Source organism: Suricata suricatta, chromosome 8, assembly GCF_006229205.1.
Source record: "Suricata suricatta isolate VVHF042 chromosome 8, meerkat_22Aug2017_6uvM2_HiC, whole genome shotgun sequence".
In the NCBI taxonomy this organism is placed as follows: domain Eukaryota; kingdom Metazoa; phylum Chordata; class Mammalia; order Carnivora; family Herpestidae; genus Suricata; species Suricata suricatta.
The window spans coordinates 79,856,021-79,873,636 of NC_043707.1; the positions used below are offsets into that span (position 1 = coordinate 79,856,021).

At 38.9% G+C, this 17,616-nt stretch overlaps 1 protein-coding gene across 1 annotated transcript in view; it reads right to left on the reverse strand.

Annotated features, from left to right (window-relative positions):
* Positions 1–2,811: 2,811 nt before the first annotated feature.
* The window catches only part of ST6GALNAC3 (ST6 N-acetylgalactosaminide alpha-2,6-sialyltransferase 3), a 516,687-nt gene continuing 501,882 nt past the window's right edge, over positions 2,812–17,616 (reverse strand). The window contains exons 4-5 of the mRNA XM_029948936.1: positions 6,182–6,289; positions 2,812–5,105 (exon numbers count right to left, since the gene is read on the reverse strand). Coding sequence (XP_029804796.1) covers positions 4,919–5,105; positions 6,182–6,289 — 295 coding nt within the window. The 3' untranslated portion in view covers positions 2,812–4,918. The remainder of the gene's footprint in view (positions 5,106–6,181; positions 6,290–17,616) is intronic.

The window sequence follows — 17,616 nt, forward strand, 5'->3', positions numbered from 1 at the left end:
CCATTTTCAGGGCCTAGTGACTATAGTTTCAAATTTTTTCTCTTCTAACAATATCATATGTGTGGACTATAAAGAAAAAACTCTTCCAGTTTTGCATGAGTAAGTCATGTGGTGCATTTGGGGCTTTGATTTATGGTCCCAGAGGGTGTCTGACTCGAAGATCTTGTGTGGTACAGAGATGGGTGAGAAAACAAAGAGTAGCATTTCACCAGCCCGTGCAGTTGGATTATTTCACTAATACAGGCAGGCCAACTGGGTTGAGGATTAGAACATGGGCGCTGGGGATAATACATCAATAGGATGTGCCAATTACACCAATCAACTTCCATAATCAACAGCTCTTAGAAGAATATCAGTGGCTTGGTCATCCTCAATAACAAAGAAGTAAGAAACACACTTTTACATTCTCTAAATTAGTCTTAGAATTGATGATAACAGAACGTGGTGTAGTCTTAGCAATAAACATAGAGAACAGAGAATATGGGCAATTACCGGGATATGTTCCTTCAATTATGTGAATATTTCTGCACTTCAGTGTAAGGATTCCTCTGATCATGAGTAGAAGCAACACTAATTGGAGCCCTTGGATTCCAGGCATAGACTTTTTCAGTAAGTCTTTAAAACAAACAAACAAAAAAGGTAATGGAAAAAGTACTAGAGGAGACAGGAGGTAAGAATTTGACTCTCAGTACTGCCATTAGTCTATTTTAGAGCCATGGACAAGTCACTTCACTTCTATAGGTCTATTTTTTCAAGATGGAGGGATTGGATTGGCTAGTCTCTATTGCCCCTTGCAGCTCTGAAAGTCTAGAATACGTACAAAGGCTAGCACTGGCTTCTTCAGTCACTGGCTCTATGAATACTATTAAAATGATGAGTTCTTGACTTTTAAAAATGCAGTTCAGAGAAAGCATCTTTCCCCCCTTCATGTCTCTAGGACTATAAATCACTTGTGCTAAGGCATGCAAACACCTGACACTGGACGACATGGTTTGCTCATTGCATTTGACATGCCACATTAAACACTAGATGGGTATGTTGTTAAAAAAATAATAAACCATCCGATTATATCATCTTGCTTATTAAAATTAAAGCTGAGCTTATGATTAGCATCCAATTAACACCACCAGGTAAAGTACTTAGTGTTGTCTTTCTTCTAAGGAAGTAACCAGTGATTCTTTTCTGATGGCTTTATCCTTCTGGAAAGGTCAGCAGAGTCCCCAATTCAGACTCTTGCTCCCACAACGGCCGATTCTTTCCAAATCTTCAAAGAGCAATCTCCTTATATATTTTTCTCTTCGCACAATGGTCAAGTTCTCTAACCATATAATAAAAATCATGCAAATCTGAGTTCTGCTTACACAAAAGACAGGCTGATTTGAATAAGGAGGTCAATGTTCATTCACTTCAATGTGAATGCAGCTTGATGTAGTGTTTTTCCATGTGACTTTGGCAGAGCTGTGATTGTCAGAGCCTACAATGCAGATGGCTATACTTACAGGTCTGATCTTTGACAACCGTGGCATCTAACTGTGTTCTCAGTTCTAGATTTAGCAGTTTCTCTACCTTCCTTCAATGGGCCAGCCATTGAATATTATTTTATATACTCTTTATAATTGGCATGTTTAATTTGGATTTTTGCTTTATTTTTTCATCAGGATTCAAAATGTAAACCAATACATTTCACTGAAGTCTAAAATAGGTTTTCTGTGATTCATACACATCACTGAAAAATATAGAATTACATGTATGCACACACACACAAACACACACACAAATTGACTCTGTACACATATACAAACATCCTTCCAAATTGGTGTTTCTTTGATAAGTTTGATAGCAAGGTGAAACATAGTCTACAAGGTTTCTAATTCACATTACCATCAGAACAATATAAATCATTACTACTTATCACTAGGCTAACTTAGAAAGGATTCAAACATTCATTGTAATCCACTTTTTAAAATTCCTTTGCTTTCTTCTAAATTCTGCAGAATTAAAAATAATATTTACTCTATTATTTCTAGCTTGCATGCTTTTATGCTGATTTCAGCAAACTGTGGCCATTTTCAATAGTCCATTGTTTAGAACCTTGGATGGAATTGAAACCTGTTTGTTTTTTACAGATGTTAATTAACTCCTAGAACACATATACATCAGTGGTGCGTGAGTTCAGTTGAATTTTTCAATGTTTAGCTGCTAGATGAAACCTTTCAGTTGACTGAAACCAGTGGAATTGGCCAGAAATTTGTGTGACAAGTTCAAATTGCTCCTCTGCCTTTCTCTTCTCTATCAATAAGTCTTGGATGAAAAATTTCTCAATATGGAAGAAATTAGACTCTGTATTTCCACTAGAATTAGGAAGCTGAGGATAAAAAGAACAGGACATGGAAGCAGAGGACATTAAGACTGCAAAGAAAAATAAGCTATGTGATTCTATCAAAATGCTGATTACACTGGAATTCATCCAATTAGGTCTCCAAATTGAGAATAATGGTTTTTGTTTTCCACTTTTAGAAAAAAAGAGATGAGAGACAACAACAATATAAAATGGGGTTGAGGTTTAGTTAAGGGGGGAAAAAAAGGGGAAGGGAGGAGGTAGGGGAGAGGAGAGGCCACCCTTACCCCTCCAGAGTAAACACTGCCTGCTACATACAGCTCCTGTCGCAGAGTGGCTGCGGTCACAGCAAAGTCTTCTTCGTAGAAAGGCAGGAGGGCAAGGAAGTGTTCAGAGTTTCTTATTGGCAAGGATTGAAACAAATAGATTTAACCCTCCATTTACCAGAAAACTAAATAAATTGCATCACTCCCTGAAGCATTCTGAGGAACACATGTTCCTTTTTATTTCAAAGTGGAACTTCTGTATCACAACAGGGGGGAAAACAGTCTGTATTACAATTTTAACAGTTGTATCTGTTTATTTTTCTTTGCGTGGGCAATTCTATCCATCATTAGCTCACAAAATCCTGACATACATAGAACTAAAAGCCACATGAAGAAAGAACAGAGGAATAACAACAGTAACAGTTCCACCTATTGAAGTGGCATTTGGTCATTTTCATGGATGTGAGTTTTGGTGCTATCAAAATGGTAGCAGAGAGCAGCAAAGCAGCTATTGCCCAAAATGGCCCGTTTAATGAGAACTAGTCATGGGACCTAGCACTGGTAAAGACCTAAAAAGACCTCCAAAGGTGCAATGTATCATCACTCATCCTCCAAATCATTCTGTAAGTTATGGTTGGCTGCATCTTTTGAATCATTTGCAAGGATATTTTTGGTCTCTTGGCTCCTCTCTCAGCAAATCAATCCTCTAATATTTAATAAGCGGTGAGTATATGGAGAAAAATGTCATCTCAAGATGGGGACAGTAGACTATATTCTCTGTGTTCATTCCCTCCTGTTGTCCTGCTTCCTCATTTTTCTCTACCTAAAAAGAATCATTTTAAAAAAAAATCAAAAGTACTTACATTCACAGGAGTCCTAGTGTATGGCCAAGACCATCCTTGTGATATTTTTTGCATAATCCAGATATATTATATTTGGCACTGAAATCAATTGGTTACTAGTCTACATAAATCCTATTCTATACAAATATTAGCAAAGGGAATATCTGGAGTATACCAAAGCAATTAACAAATTACAGCTTACCTGCTAAGGAGGTGTCAGAATGTGTAGGCGATAGCCCAATGGGTAGTCACGGGCATCACATAGGATAGCATATGTATAAGGACTCTAAATGACAAAGCACTTTGGACATTAAGGACATTATTATTGTTGTTATTAGGGTATAACAACTGATACACTGTGGGAAAAATAAACCCCAAGAAGGCAAAAGCTCTGGTCAGATTTAATCCAAAGAGTCATTTCCTCTCCATGTCTAACGGTTGGCACTTGGCAACGATAATGTAATGTATGGAGAGATGTATCTTGAGCCTATAAAATAGAAATTTGAATATACAAATATATATTATGAAGTATGGTAGGATATAAATTGATGTAAAAATATGCTTGGCGTTCTTGGTTTCATGATTTTAAAAAGCATATATTTTTGTGTTGTTGGATGTTGAAACAGAGTTAGTAAACCCTTTTGGTTATGTTTTAAGAATGTTTTCACAGTATATGTTATTACAGTGTTGGTATCTTACATGTTAAATATCTTTCTGAAATATTTAGGACTCAACCAAAAATAAACAGTAATAGAGATCACTCTAGTACTGTGTTTAGTTATATTGTTTGGGGTAGTGAGAATGGAGTGGTGGGAGCAGAAATCCATCAAGATCTACTAGTTGGCCCATTTTGAATTAAGTGTTTGAATTGTTGAATAATCCTGATGGGTAGGATGGCCAGGATATTTCCGTTGTTAATTACAAAATGGCCTGAGGCTTCAGCTGTAGGAGGTACTGTAGGACCATGGTGTGTCAGAAGATTCCTTCACCACTTCTAGTACAATACTTGTACCCAGAAAGAATTTCTTAGGTCAGTGTTTGATAATCAACCATTCAAAATTGTGGAGCTGCTCAAGTTGAGACAATGGCATCAATAACCTAGCCTCATAAGGCTAAACCCCACCGCTTTTGAAAGTTACTCACTGTTTAAGAATACTGGGCAGCTATTGTGAAGGACACTCTTCCCATTTCTTAGGTCACTGCTGTCATGTTACTGGCCTTCATTTCAATTCCAGTTAAATTATAAAGTGCAGTATGTAATGTTGAACTTTCAGAATCAATGTAAAGAGCACAACCACCCTCCATGGAATCCCAAGTTCAAATTACTGGCAGGGTCACCATCCATATCTGAGAATGTACAGACTTGATCATCATCGTGTCCTTGTCATCACCATCATCGTCATTAACATCATTATCATCACAGTTGTGGTATTATCATATCAAGTGTTGTGGCAAGATCAGGAAAACTAACATCAAGACACTGTCCAGTTTGGGTGTGTGAATATTATCCTGTGTTTCTTGGCCCATTTGGCAAACACTTTCTTTTCAGTGATAAACCTATGCCCCCCATATGGAGCATGTTCATGAAGAAAATATTCATCACACTCATCTCTTCCTTGTTCATAGTAATGATAGGGGACTTTTCTATATCCTTCTGTCCTAAAAAAGAAAACAACGGGAAGAAAAAAAGAAAAAGAGAGAAGAATTAAGATGAAGAAAGAAGCAGTGATTTGCAAGAATCCATTATGTGCCCAGTAAATGCATTTACTTGCAAACCCATGCATGATTCTTGTCCGTGAACTCAGTTAAAAGCTATTATGTATAAAAGCTTTTAGGAAGATGTACCAGACCCTTAGTGCTTTAATAAATCAAATAAAATTTATATATCATACCAATTGCATTCAAACATATACCTACCCTTTGAAGGAGGAAATGGTGTATAATGGAGGCAAACTTTGGATAGCCTGATGCTCTTGCAGAGCTTAAAGAAGCTTTGTAATTTTTCAGGGTAAAATATTCAGTTCATCTGGGCTCCATTATACTTATAGTTAGGGTAGAAATATTTGATCATGAAGATTGTGGGTTAGTTACCATTTTGCCAATATGATTAAAATACTCTCTGAATTACATTATGCCAGTTCTTAGTAAGGAAATACATTTCATTACCTTGATGAAGCATGGAGGGTTTGTTTTATTAAATAATTAGAAACGACCCCTCCAGCAGGGCTACACTCTGGATAAACATGTCCATTTTAAGTAAGTATCTGCCAGATTACTCACTTATTAGTGAAATATAATTTCCAGGAATTCTTGTTAAGCTGTCAGCTTCTCTGAGGCTTTAGGACATTTTGTCCTTCATGATCAAATATAACCACTGAGTAGCTAGCTATCCATCAAGTTATTAGAGCAGCAGAAATGACAAACTTGCTTTGCAAATTAAATAACCACTAAACTTGTTCTGTATTTCCAAGCCTCAATTTCCTGATATGCCACTGATTAAGGGAAAAATGTTCCTTCTGACATTTGACATTAGATTGTAGTAAATATTTTTCTTTTTATCACCCCTAAAAGTCACAACTTGATGCACTGACAATAAAATGTCATGTCAGCAAAGAGCACCAGGAAATAATTGTTGCTTTATCTGTTTCTCCGATTTATGGTATTAAAATGAATTGTGATATTTTGACAAGATATCAGAATTGGAGATGCATAAAAATAATTTCCTGTGATCTTACTTGCAGTAGGTGTCATTTATCATCCCGTAGACGTGAATGCCATAACAGGCATCCATGGCCAGAATGAAGGTAAACCACCCCGTGCTGAGATAAGAGCCAGACTGGACTCTGTGGGGGGAACAAAAACAAATGACAATAACAAACCAAACCAATCCAAACACATACACAGAACAACAATAAAGTGTGGTGAAAAACGAGCGACCTTTTATCAAAAACATAGCACTTGTTATCAGGAAGAAGCATTAAGAAACTTGACAATCTGTCAAAGATACATACTTATTTTGAATTATCTCTGAATAATTTATAGGCATGCTCTCACTCTTACTACCTTAAGCCTAGGAGCTATGCTGTATGAAGGAGAAGCCATATGGCAAATATCTGAAGTCAAATAATCCTGCTCCCTTCGGGAAAAAAATAATTTATTTGATTTTCCATAAGACACAAATTAGTGCTGTATATAGAAGGACAGGTTTTCCAAAGTTGCTTGGAGTCCTGATGGGAACTGAATCATAATGGTGTTATCTTGCTTACCTGGATATATCACTTCTTTAAGACTTGTTGGGTTTCTAAGTGTAAATTAGATGCAGTGTAGGTGAATTACTTGGTCTAGCATATGCAAAATTTTCCTTCACTGATTTCCAGGCATCATGAGACAGACATTTTCTTTGTAAGACCCATGTTACCAATCTTTTCAACACATTTTTATTGAACACCTACTATGTACCTTCACTGTTGTAGATGCTAGTGATACAACAACTATCAAATCAACCAACACTTCTGTCTTCATAGATTTTGAGGTGGCTGTGTTTATAAAGGTTGGCCAGAGAAGGCCTCTTTGATAATGGGAACAAAGATCTGGGGGTGGGGAGAGAGGATGGTTGTTGGTGGTTGGGCAGGGAAGGAAGAAGTATGGTGGAACACATCAGAAAAGACAGTCTCATGTGCACAATCTTCTGACTCTCACCTTGGTTGCATTAAGAATGGGCCTTGAGCCTGGAACACTTCCTTAATAGGAGATAAGGAGCCCTCACAGCCTGTGCCAGGCTATTGCCTGGTGTGGGAGTATCTTTCCCTGTTTCAGACTCAGTATGTAGTCTTTTGTTTTGCTTAAGTATGCATGTTACACGACACCTGACCAAACCCACTACTATATCTGTCCCCTGCTAGAGTGGACAGGGTCCTTTGTTCTGCATCACAAGACAGGTTGCATGTAGGCCAAGGGCTCTGAATTAACTGTCAGGAAGGACCCTTTGGCCTTGGGGACCAAGGCTCACTATTGGAGCTGATCTTGTTTTGTCTCTTCTGAAGTTGAGTAAAGTAATGCTCCATCCAGTGTTTGACTGTGTTGTGCTTTTCTTGGCGATTCAAATAAGGTGCAATGGGAAGAAATGCTTGGACTTCTACCTTTGGTGATAGGAGACAGATGCCATTTGCTCAACAGACCATATGAGAGGAAAGTGTTCCAGGAAGAGGAAGTGTAAAGGACAAGACCACAAATATGGACGTGCGCTTGGTATGTTTAAGGAAAAGATGAGAATCATAGTCACTGAAGGAGGAGAGTGGCTGATGTAGTTAAGATGTAGTGCTGACTGGAAGAGCCTGCCAAACTTCAGTGCTCAAGGGAGTATTGGATGAAAAGCTGGATCTCCAAGTTAGGCTTTAGCCAAGGGGACCCAATCCATCCAAAAGGGAAGACTGCCTATCTCCTTAATGTCTTCCCATAGGGGCATTGGGTCTTGCCAAGTTATCTGGCAACTGCGTAGCAACATTTCTAAAAAAAGACTAGATTTCATACCTTCCATTTAGACTTCCTGGCATACTGGAGCATAGCCAGCTCTTCTAGAACCTGGCACTTAGCCATTGATAACCACTCTCTGGTAGAGCCCACCAGCCAGCAGTTGCTGCCCACTGATGTCCTATCCTATTGATGCAGTTCTCTAGTACCAAGCCATCAGTGTGCTATATTAGAACCCCAAATCCTTTGATTCTTTTTTTTTCAAACTGGCAATACTTAGTATCAAATTACTTACAACATGTAAGCATTTCAGGAGAACAACACAAGCTCACGTGAGGGTTGGTAACTGGGTTTTCTCACTTTTATCTTAAAAGTGAGACTTGGATGATTTGTAAGGAGAGAAAAACCCAGTCCATATATATCCCATCTCCTCTGTTCATTTGCCACTAAGTCTGAAACCCACTATGTAAGTTGTCTTTCTTTGTATTTCCTGGTGTGCATTCTAAATGGAAGATATTCCAGAAACAGGACCACATTGAGTTACACACACTTTCCTCTGTGATAAGAATAGCAGCAGCAGCGTGGGTTAGGAATGGGTGCCAAATGGGTGGGAAGATGTGCCAGAGAGAGGCAAAGTACACTCAAGAGCAACTTTGCTTATTATACAACTTTACTTGCCGTCCATCCTGTGTTCTGGGGCCTGAGGGGGAGCAGCAATAATGAGAACTGCTTAAAGCACCATCTGCTAAAAAGTCCTTATTTGAAAACTTGGAGAGGTCAGACGAGGCAAGAGTCTTGATTAAAAGCTCCCCGGGGCACCTGGGTGGTTCAGTTAGTTGAGCGTCCAGCTTCAGCTCAGGTCAGATCTCACGGTTCGTGGGTTCGAGCCCCATGTCTGGCTCTGTGCTGACAGTTAGCTCAGAGCCTGGAGCATGTTTTGGATTCTGTGTCTCCCTCTCTCTCTCTGACCCTCCCCTGCTCACCCTGTCTCTCTCTGTCTCTCAAAAATAAATAAAAACATAAAAAAATTAAAAGCTCCCAAATTGATCTAGAAATTTTGTCTGCATACTGAATTGTTTCCAGTCATATCCCTTCTTGAATTGTATACCTCTTTTACCTCTTTTTGTCTGCTCATTCGATTTTTTTCATCCTTTCTATCTTCTCTATCCTTCTTCATTACTAGGCTGACCATGCACTGGCAGAGATCACTAAATATTACAGCATTTATTTGTACATGATGAGAAAAATAGGTCTCACTCATTCACCCATTTATTGATTTTTTTAACAGACATTTATTGGGATCCCATGCTAGAAGTTAGTGATGAATATTTTCTTAAAGAACTTATGGTCTAGTAGGGGTGGCATGCCCATTAAAAAAAATCACAATACAGTGTAACAAGACACAAGTCCATGTGTTCCAGAGTCTGTAGACGATGGGTATGGAATTGAGAGAATGGGTATGTGGCTTCACATTCCAGGTTGGCCACTACCAAGCCTTGGAAAACAGGTTTATCTTAGTTTTCTTGTCTCTAAAATGAGATGGTTGAATTAAGTCATATCTAAGTTTTCTTTCTATTTTAAAAGCAATTGCTTCTGTGATCATCACCCTTAATAGCTTTAGTAACATGCTCCATACATGTTGAACGTGTAATTAAAATAAACCTTAATCAGTGAGTTCATATTTAATGCTCACTTATGTGGTGGGTCTGCCATAAATGCCTAAGGCATATATAAAAAAAGTTTTTACCTTGCAATGGTAGTGGCTATAGCCCCTAAACTTTTGGAAGGAGGAGGTCGGTATTTCCCTTTTTCACAGTACTGCTCATGGAATGTGCTGGAATGGATGTCCAAGACCAAGGACACAACTAATCATAGTATTGAGACTAAAGCTTCATTTGAGTGAGAAAAAATGTAAACCTAAAGTAGGGCAAATTTTCTTCTTATATGGTTTTCTTGGAGTCCGTTTGGCCTTGGAGTTGCCAACTATTAAGACCAAGGTAATATTATAACTCCAGGATAAAAAGGGGAAGATCATTTGTGTGACATATGGACCTCTATTCTGTCAAACAAGCTCTTCTGGCTCATTCTTGTCCAACTCAGATAGTCTCTTTGAGAGCTGAGCAACAAACTTGCAGAAGAGAACAAAGGATAAATAGGGTTCAATTGTCAAAGTGGGTTCTCTACATATCTATCTTCTCTTTACCATGGGAAAAGAAGGTCAAGAATATCAGAGTTTGGCACCTGGTCAAAGATCTCTCCATCTCACTAGCTAATAAGGAAATTTTACCATGTCTCTGACACTTAATTAATTACCTTTAAGCCTAGCCTGACTTATTTCCTTTCTGGATAAACAGATCATAATAGCCTGAAAATCTTTAAATGAGCTGTGTTGCATTTGATTCAGGCTGAGGGGGCTCATGCTGCTTAAGTGCCCTGTCCTAAAAACAGCACTTTAATTAGACAGTTGCATTTTCTCTCTCTGGTGCGTCTGATAAATTTGGGATGTGAAATCATGTGAGGTTTCCTACCCATGCTGGCGGTTGCAAACTGGTTTCTTCTCAAAATACTTGGAGCTAATGTCATCTAAAGACACTTGCAGTGGTATAATGGCAACAGCTAGATTAATCCAAAAATTCTTCTGAATAATTGCCCTGGTGATCTGGGTCTCCAGTGGAACTCACTGGGCCTGATGGCACTGGCCCTGGGAATTTTTGAAGCTACACCATTCCAAACTTTCCTGCTGTGTGGATGTACTAGCAATGAGGATATATAAATTTTACCCAAGTAGACCTTTTGAGGTCAATAAAAACAACAAAAAGACTTGAGTTGACATATGTGAAATTGTTTATGCTTTTCAGCTAGAAAGAACTAGTAATAACTATAAGATGCTTTAAAAAATTCCTCTGGGGCCAAATATTGTCTTGTAATTTGTCACTCATGCACACAGCACTAACTATATACCAGCTGGCCATCAGCCATAGCACTTTTTATACCTTCTACAATTGGGGATCGATAAAAACAATTATCGTCATCTACAAATAAACAATCAAGATTCCCATAGGGATGATAAGAGAATTTAGGTCCCTAATTCAGTACAATAAGAAAGCTTAAATTAATGTGGCAGAATAATGAGCTGTGCAGAGGAAAGTAAAGGCAGGAGTGTTAAGAGGAAGCTATCAATCATTTGTTTCCACTGGCCATGCTTTACATCCCACTGCTCCTTGGTAATCAAGATACTTACTACTTGGAAACTACTTAAATTTACTTGCTCATCTCTTGGAAAAATGATGCTGTCAACACCTTGATATAGCACATGCTTGAAGGCATATCATTTAAAATATGATCTTTCATCTAGTTTATTACCAATAAAATATAAGCTACCTTGCCCCTTGATGTTTACTTACTGTTTCTTCATGTCTAAAGGTCATCACATGCCCACAGGGATTCGTTGTCTGTCAAGCTATCCTTATTTTTACCAATCTCCATATCTTTGGCTGTCAGCATGCTTCATTCACTTGTACTTTTGCTTCTGAGCATGCTCCCTTGTCTTTTTCATTTCTGGGAACATATTGTGAAGCATTTTTCTCCTATTACCTGGCAAGCTGGAACTTTCTAATGAGTGAGATTTCCCTTTTGGCTAATTTCAGGGGAGGAACTGAAGAAACTAAAATGAATACTCTTCAAAAGAAAACTGGATTAAATTGAATCTACTATGTATTCACATGATGCTCTGCTAATTCTTGCACACCATTAGCTCAGTGACTTGGGTTCTGAACTCAAGAAGCTTATCTTTGATGGATGAAATAATAGCACTTTCTCTATGTCAGGGTTTCTCAATCTCAGCCCTGTTGATATTTTAGATGAGATAATTCTTTGTTGGGGGGGGTGATGCTCTGTGCAGTAAGGTCTTTTTCATATCTCACCAGATTCCCCTCTGTTCCAAGATCACCTGTGCCCTAAAAGGGCAACAGATTTCTCGATTCCCCAGCACCTACTCTTGGCTTAGACTAGTTTGCCTCAAAGATGTCCCTGATTCTAAACATATAGGTTCCCCCTATCTACAGTTCCCATTCTGCCCACTCTGCTCACTGTGCCACTTGTTTTCCTCATCCAGCCAAACATCTTACTTCTTTCTCTTTACAAATCTATCTGATGCCATTCATATTTGGCTAATACTAAATCAGTATCCTACCTTCTAATACAGCCCTAGGAATTAGCAAATTCACTTGGCCTAGGCCCAAAGGGCAAGTCTTGACCTGCAGTGACAAATGTGCACAAGGAAAAGGAAAAATGTGCCAGGTAGGAGCAAGGAGGAGGAGTCTAAGTTGCTTCAGTCTCTGGGTGCTTCCTCTTCATGGAATAGTTCCTCTGGGGTCTTTAGCTCAAACTTTGCAGCCTAAATTTTATTGTTTCTTCCTCATTTCTTCTCTGAACTGATGAAAACAAGGCCTGGGGCACTCCAGGCTAACATTTTAAAAGCATAATTATCATTTATCAAAGCCCAAAGGGGATCAAGACCCTCCAATAACAGAGGTTTATTGGAGAGCACAATATTGGCAGCAGCTTCTGAAATCTACTATACTCAGGAGTAAAAAGGAAATTAAAAAAAAGAATTAATCAATATTTCATGTCTTGTTTTAACACTATTGGATCTCACTTCTCTCATCAATATACTACACTGGCAGGATAAATAGAAATAGCCAAGTAAGTTTCCACATACTTTCCTAGGGAGGAGGAATACCCGACAGAATACAGATTATTCAATTAAAAACATTCTTTCCCCCATTTTTTTTCAACAGCCCATGGATAATGAAAGAATGCATTTAAACAAAGAGACTGGGCAAGAAAAACAGCTGATGATTATCAGTAGCACCTTGGGATTCAATCTAATATTGTGAACCAGTCTAATGGAAGCAGAGCTCAAAGTGTGGAAACAATTTCAGCTGTCCCAAAGTCATATATTTTTGTATATTATTCAATAGTCAGGGGCTATGGAAATACTCTGGAGTTTTCCCATTATATTAACACTGTATATTTGTACGATCTATCAATGGGATATGCCCAGCAAATCTTTAGGCAGCAACAACTTTCTGCAAATCAGGCATCAGGATTCTCGATCTTGGCTTGAATCACTTGCAAATGGACATACACTTCTCAAATGGGTGAAAATATCATATTGCAGATGGTGATTCTTTAGAGGATGCACCATATGAAACAAATCTAGACCTGGAAAATAATGCAAAATGGACCATGAGTAAATGGAGAAAGCAGTACATCACTGAGGAAGACTGTACTACCATCCCAATCAGTGAATATGAAATGCCTGGGCTAATCAGTAGGCACTTGGACTGTGACTATAACAAATAGTTTTCCTGCCATAGAATCAACAGGACTCTCTGACTCGTGATGAATGCAGTAAAAGTGTACAAAAGGAGCATAATAAGAAACGACCATGTTCTTTTCAAAATGTACATTTAAAAGTAAAACAGTACAGCTCCCAAAGGTATGATTTATGGCTGCTGTAGGGATAGAAGATACTACTCACAAAAATTACTTTGTTCATTCATCTCAGAAATTAAAAGGCTATTTTGCTCTTGCCCTTTGGCTTTTAAGCCCCTTCAATTGGAAATGCTGACTTCTGCGATTTCACTCACTTTCTTTAAGTGAACACTGGAACCTCAGGAATGGCAGGGATGGATGGTGAGATCTTGTTGGCCCACGTCACTAAGGCAAGTCTGGTTTCTTAACCATATGGTATTGACTGAATGGTATTCCCTCCAAATTCTTATGTTAAAGCCCTAATGGCCAATTGGATGGCATTTGGAGATGTGGTTTTGGGAAGATAATTTGCTTTATATGAGGTGCAGAGGACGGGCCCTCATGATGGGATTAGTGCAAGAAGAGGAGAAGGAGGGGGAGGAGAGGACAGAGGAGAAAGAGGAGACAACTGAGCTCTCTTTTCCCCCCACCATGTGGGAACACAGTGAGAAGGCTGTGAACCAGGAAGAGAGTTCTCTCCAGAAACTGTCCATGCCTGCATCCAGATCTAGGACTTCCAGGCTCCAGCACTGTAAGAAAATAAATTTCTGTTGTGTTCAGTCTGGGGTATTTTGTTATGGCAGCCTAAGCAAGCTAAGACAATGGGCGTCTCTCCCACAAACCTAAACTCCCCACTGTATTTTCCAGGGCATCTCGTGAACTCCCATCTCATTTGCACTCAGTTTTTTTGTGTGTGTGTGCTTTAACATATCTTGTACATGCCAGTTTTTGTCTTTTTACTCATTTTGCCGATGTACACTTTCCTTCTTCCTGAAATGCTCTCCCCCACATCCCTTTCAGTTTCTAATCTCATCAAGCTCATTCTGCTTACTCTCCTCCAGTCACATGTGGATGTGAGACACAGTACAATGCCTGGGAAGTACCCAGTTGCCCCTGATCTCAACTCAGGGTCAAGTTGGGGAGACAGACTTAATGACCACATTCAGAAATAGGGCTATCAAGGAGGTGATTTCCTGAAAGTGCTCCAGGACTACCATGGGAAAAGAAACAGAAACAGCTGAAGTAAACTGGTGAAGGTGATTCCTTTCCCAACTAAAAGTAAGAGCTGAGCTGCGGATTAAGACAATGAGAACACCAGGCAGAAAAAGGAGAAGGAAGAGACTCTCAAATAGAGGGAAGGGTCTCTGTAGTCACACTGAGGTATGAGAATAAAGCGAATGTAGAATACCTCTCATCTACCCTCTAATCTGGAATGGACCTCAAAACGTCATGTGTTTGTTTATTTCCATAATAGATTATTGGTTAGAGACAGGATACATACATAACACTGATTTATTTTTCTTCCTTACATTATGCTTTGAAATATTAGAGATATCTTGGTGTTCTATATAGCTCGTCTTTACAGATGATGGAAATTTATGGATCTGGAGAAAAGTATCTAGGGAAAAATTGGCAGAATTATGTTTTTTTCTTCCTCATTAAGTTCCTCATTAATTCAGGATTGAGAACAAATGTAAACAATATATGACTAAGAATAAAAACAATTAAAATATGTGTGATAAAATATGTGTTGTCTATGTTATAAACTAAGTTACAAGTCATGAGCAAACTCCTCTGATCCTCACTTACCACCGGGCAGCCTTCCTCAATACCAACCTGGAGGCTCTCAACCTATTCCATTTTAAAGGGATACAGTTTTGACATAAACATTGAATTTACTGGATTTTTCTGATTATTGGAAATTTAAAATGTGAACCTTTTAAAATACCTTTCAGCTCTACAGATACCGAACTAAATGACCTCTAAAGCAATATCTCCACCACCAAGTAAAGCTTCTATAGGAAGAGATACTACTTTGTCCCCCTCCGTCTCCAAACTCTGTTGTTTGCTCTGGATCTCTGGTTTCTCTAATGGCCCATAATTTGGAAGACATAAGAAGTTATGGACAGCCTGTGTAGGTTATACTTTCACACTATTCAAGCTACCTTAGCGGCCCTTGTCTCAATGACCATAGATTTTCTTTCATCTTTCCTGTGTTACATTGTACTGCTCGTTCCCTCCCAGAACTTGGCTTGCTTGTGAGTGCAATAACTTCCCTACCTCACTGACTTTGGGCTTGGCCAAATGACTTGCTTTAACCAATGGAACAGAAGTAGTAGTGATAGTTCCCAGTAGAAAATTTAAAAAGCATCACATGGTTCCCATTTCTTACAGGTCTTCCCTCGAACAACACATCCCAGTAGGGGGTCCTTTATAGCCTGGATCCTGGGATGACGAAACCCACGCAGCAGACATGGGCCAAAATAGGAGTCAAGTTCAGCTAAGCTTAGCAGAGTTATAGCTGATCACAGACCTGTGAGTAGGAAATAAATTTTCTTATAAGCCATTGAGTTTCAGGGTTTTTTGTTATGCAGCAAAGAGCTCACTAAACTTTTTTTTATTAATAATAATAACTGCTACCACTCATGGAGCATTTACCTGTACGAGACATTGTTCCAGGAAGCTGTGTATTGGTCATGTCATTAAATCCTCACATCAACCCCAACCTATGGGGGATATTAATATCCCCATTAAACAAATGAAGCTTCAGGGACTTATAAATGACTGACCCAAGGACTTGACACTAGAAAATGCAGGTTCTTAACTAAGCTTTGTCTCAGTCATGGGTCTCAAAATCACCCAAGGCACCATATGTCTGATAGGATAGTAAAGAACTTCAAGTCTACAGATTCTATTGTTAACCCTCTAGGAAATCTTGAACATGCCACTTCTTGGGCCACACTTTTTTTTTTTTATGGCAGAACAAGAAGAGTAGCATAGGTAGACTTAGGGTCTGTCATCCCTAACATTCTGTAATTGCAGTCAGGGTAACATAGCTCATGTTGGAGGGTCCAGCTGTATATTTTAGCAGAGTTGCTATCACCACTTGATAGATTTGTATTTATAACTTCAGGATCCAAAACAGTTCTTAGAATTTTAGCCATGGTCATGTTCAAACAATAGCTGTATGCCACAGGTGCAAATATATGCATCAACTTTAATTTTTTTCAATTTTTGTAATGTTTTTATTCATATTTGAAAGAGAGAGAGAGAGAGAGAGAGAGCGAGCGAGTGAGCAGGGGAGGGGCAAAGAAACAGGGAGACACAGAACTCAAAGCAGACTTCAGGTTCTGCACTATCAGCACAGGGCCTGATGCAGGGCTCAAAATTATGAGACGTGAGATCATGACCTAAGCCAAAGTCAGATGCTTAACTGATTGAGCCACCCCGGCGACCCTAAATCAACTTTTTAAAAAATGATGGCACAAGTCCTGAAATAATGATCAAGTCTCTAGATCTACTTTTCTCCAGGTATGTTCCAGTCCTTAGGTTCTATAACCTTTCAAGAAACTCTTCTCTTTGGTTTGTGTCTGCTGGACAAGGAGTCTGGTTCCTTGAAACCAGAAAGATGAAGTTGGATTGGTTGACCTCTAAGACCCTTTCCAACAAAATGAGTCTATTAAAACTCTAGGAATAATTAGGGACTTTATTTCTAACTAATCTTTAGTTCTTATTAACAATGACTATATGATCTGATCGTAGAATTATACTTTGGCTTAAGAAATTGCTTCTTTCTAACTTACCCTCCAACTTATCTTGAAATCATGCCTTTCCTAAATTGATGTGGGCTTCAGGATTCTGAATGCTAATCACCTTCCTATACCTAAGGCAAAGCTGCCTGTTCCACGGCTAACCTGATAAAGGTAATTAATAGAAGGTTCTGGCTTTCTCCTTTAGTTCTCTTATCATCCATTCTTTCTGCATATACTTTTCTTAAGACTGAAGCAGAAAAAAAAAAAGATTGTTATCAGGTAGGAGTACATCTAAGTAGATAAAAGCCTTTTTCTCTTACTTTTCATTTTTTAAAAGAGAAATTAAATGACTCACTTTCCCTTAGCTTTTTGCCTTAACTGGAACTTGAATTAAACCAACATTTTCCTTTAGAAATAATCCTAGCACAGAATCAGATTCAAACTTGCTTCTGACAAAAATATTTTCTGTTGGGTGCCTGGGTGGCTCAGTCTGTTAGGCGTCTGTCTGGCTTCGGCTCAGGTCATGATCTCACAGTTCGTGGGTTAGGGCCCTATGTTGGGCTCTGTGCTGGCAGCTAGCTCAGAGCCTGGAGCCTGCTTCTGATTCTGTGTCTCCCTCTCTCTCTGGC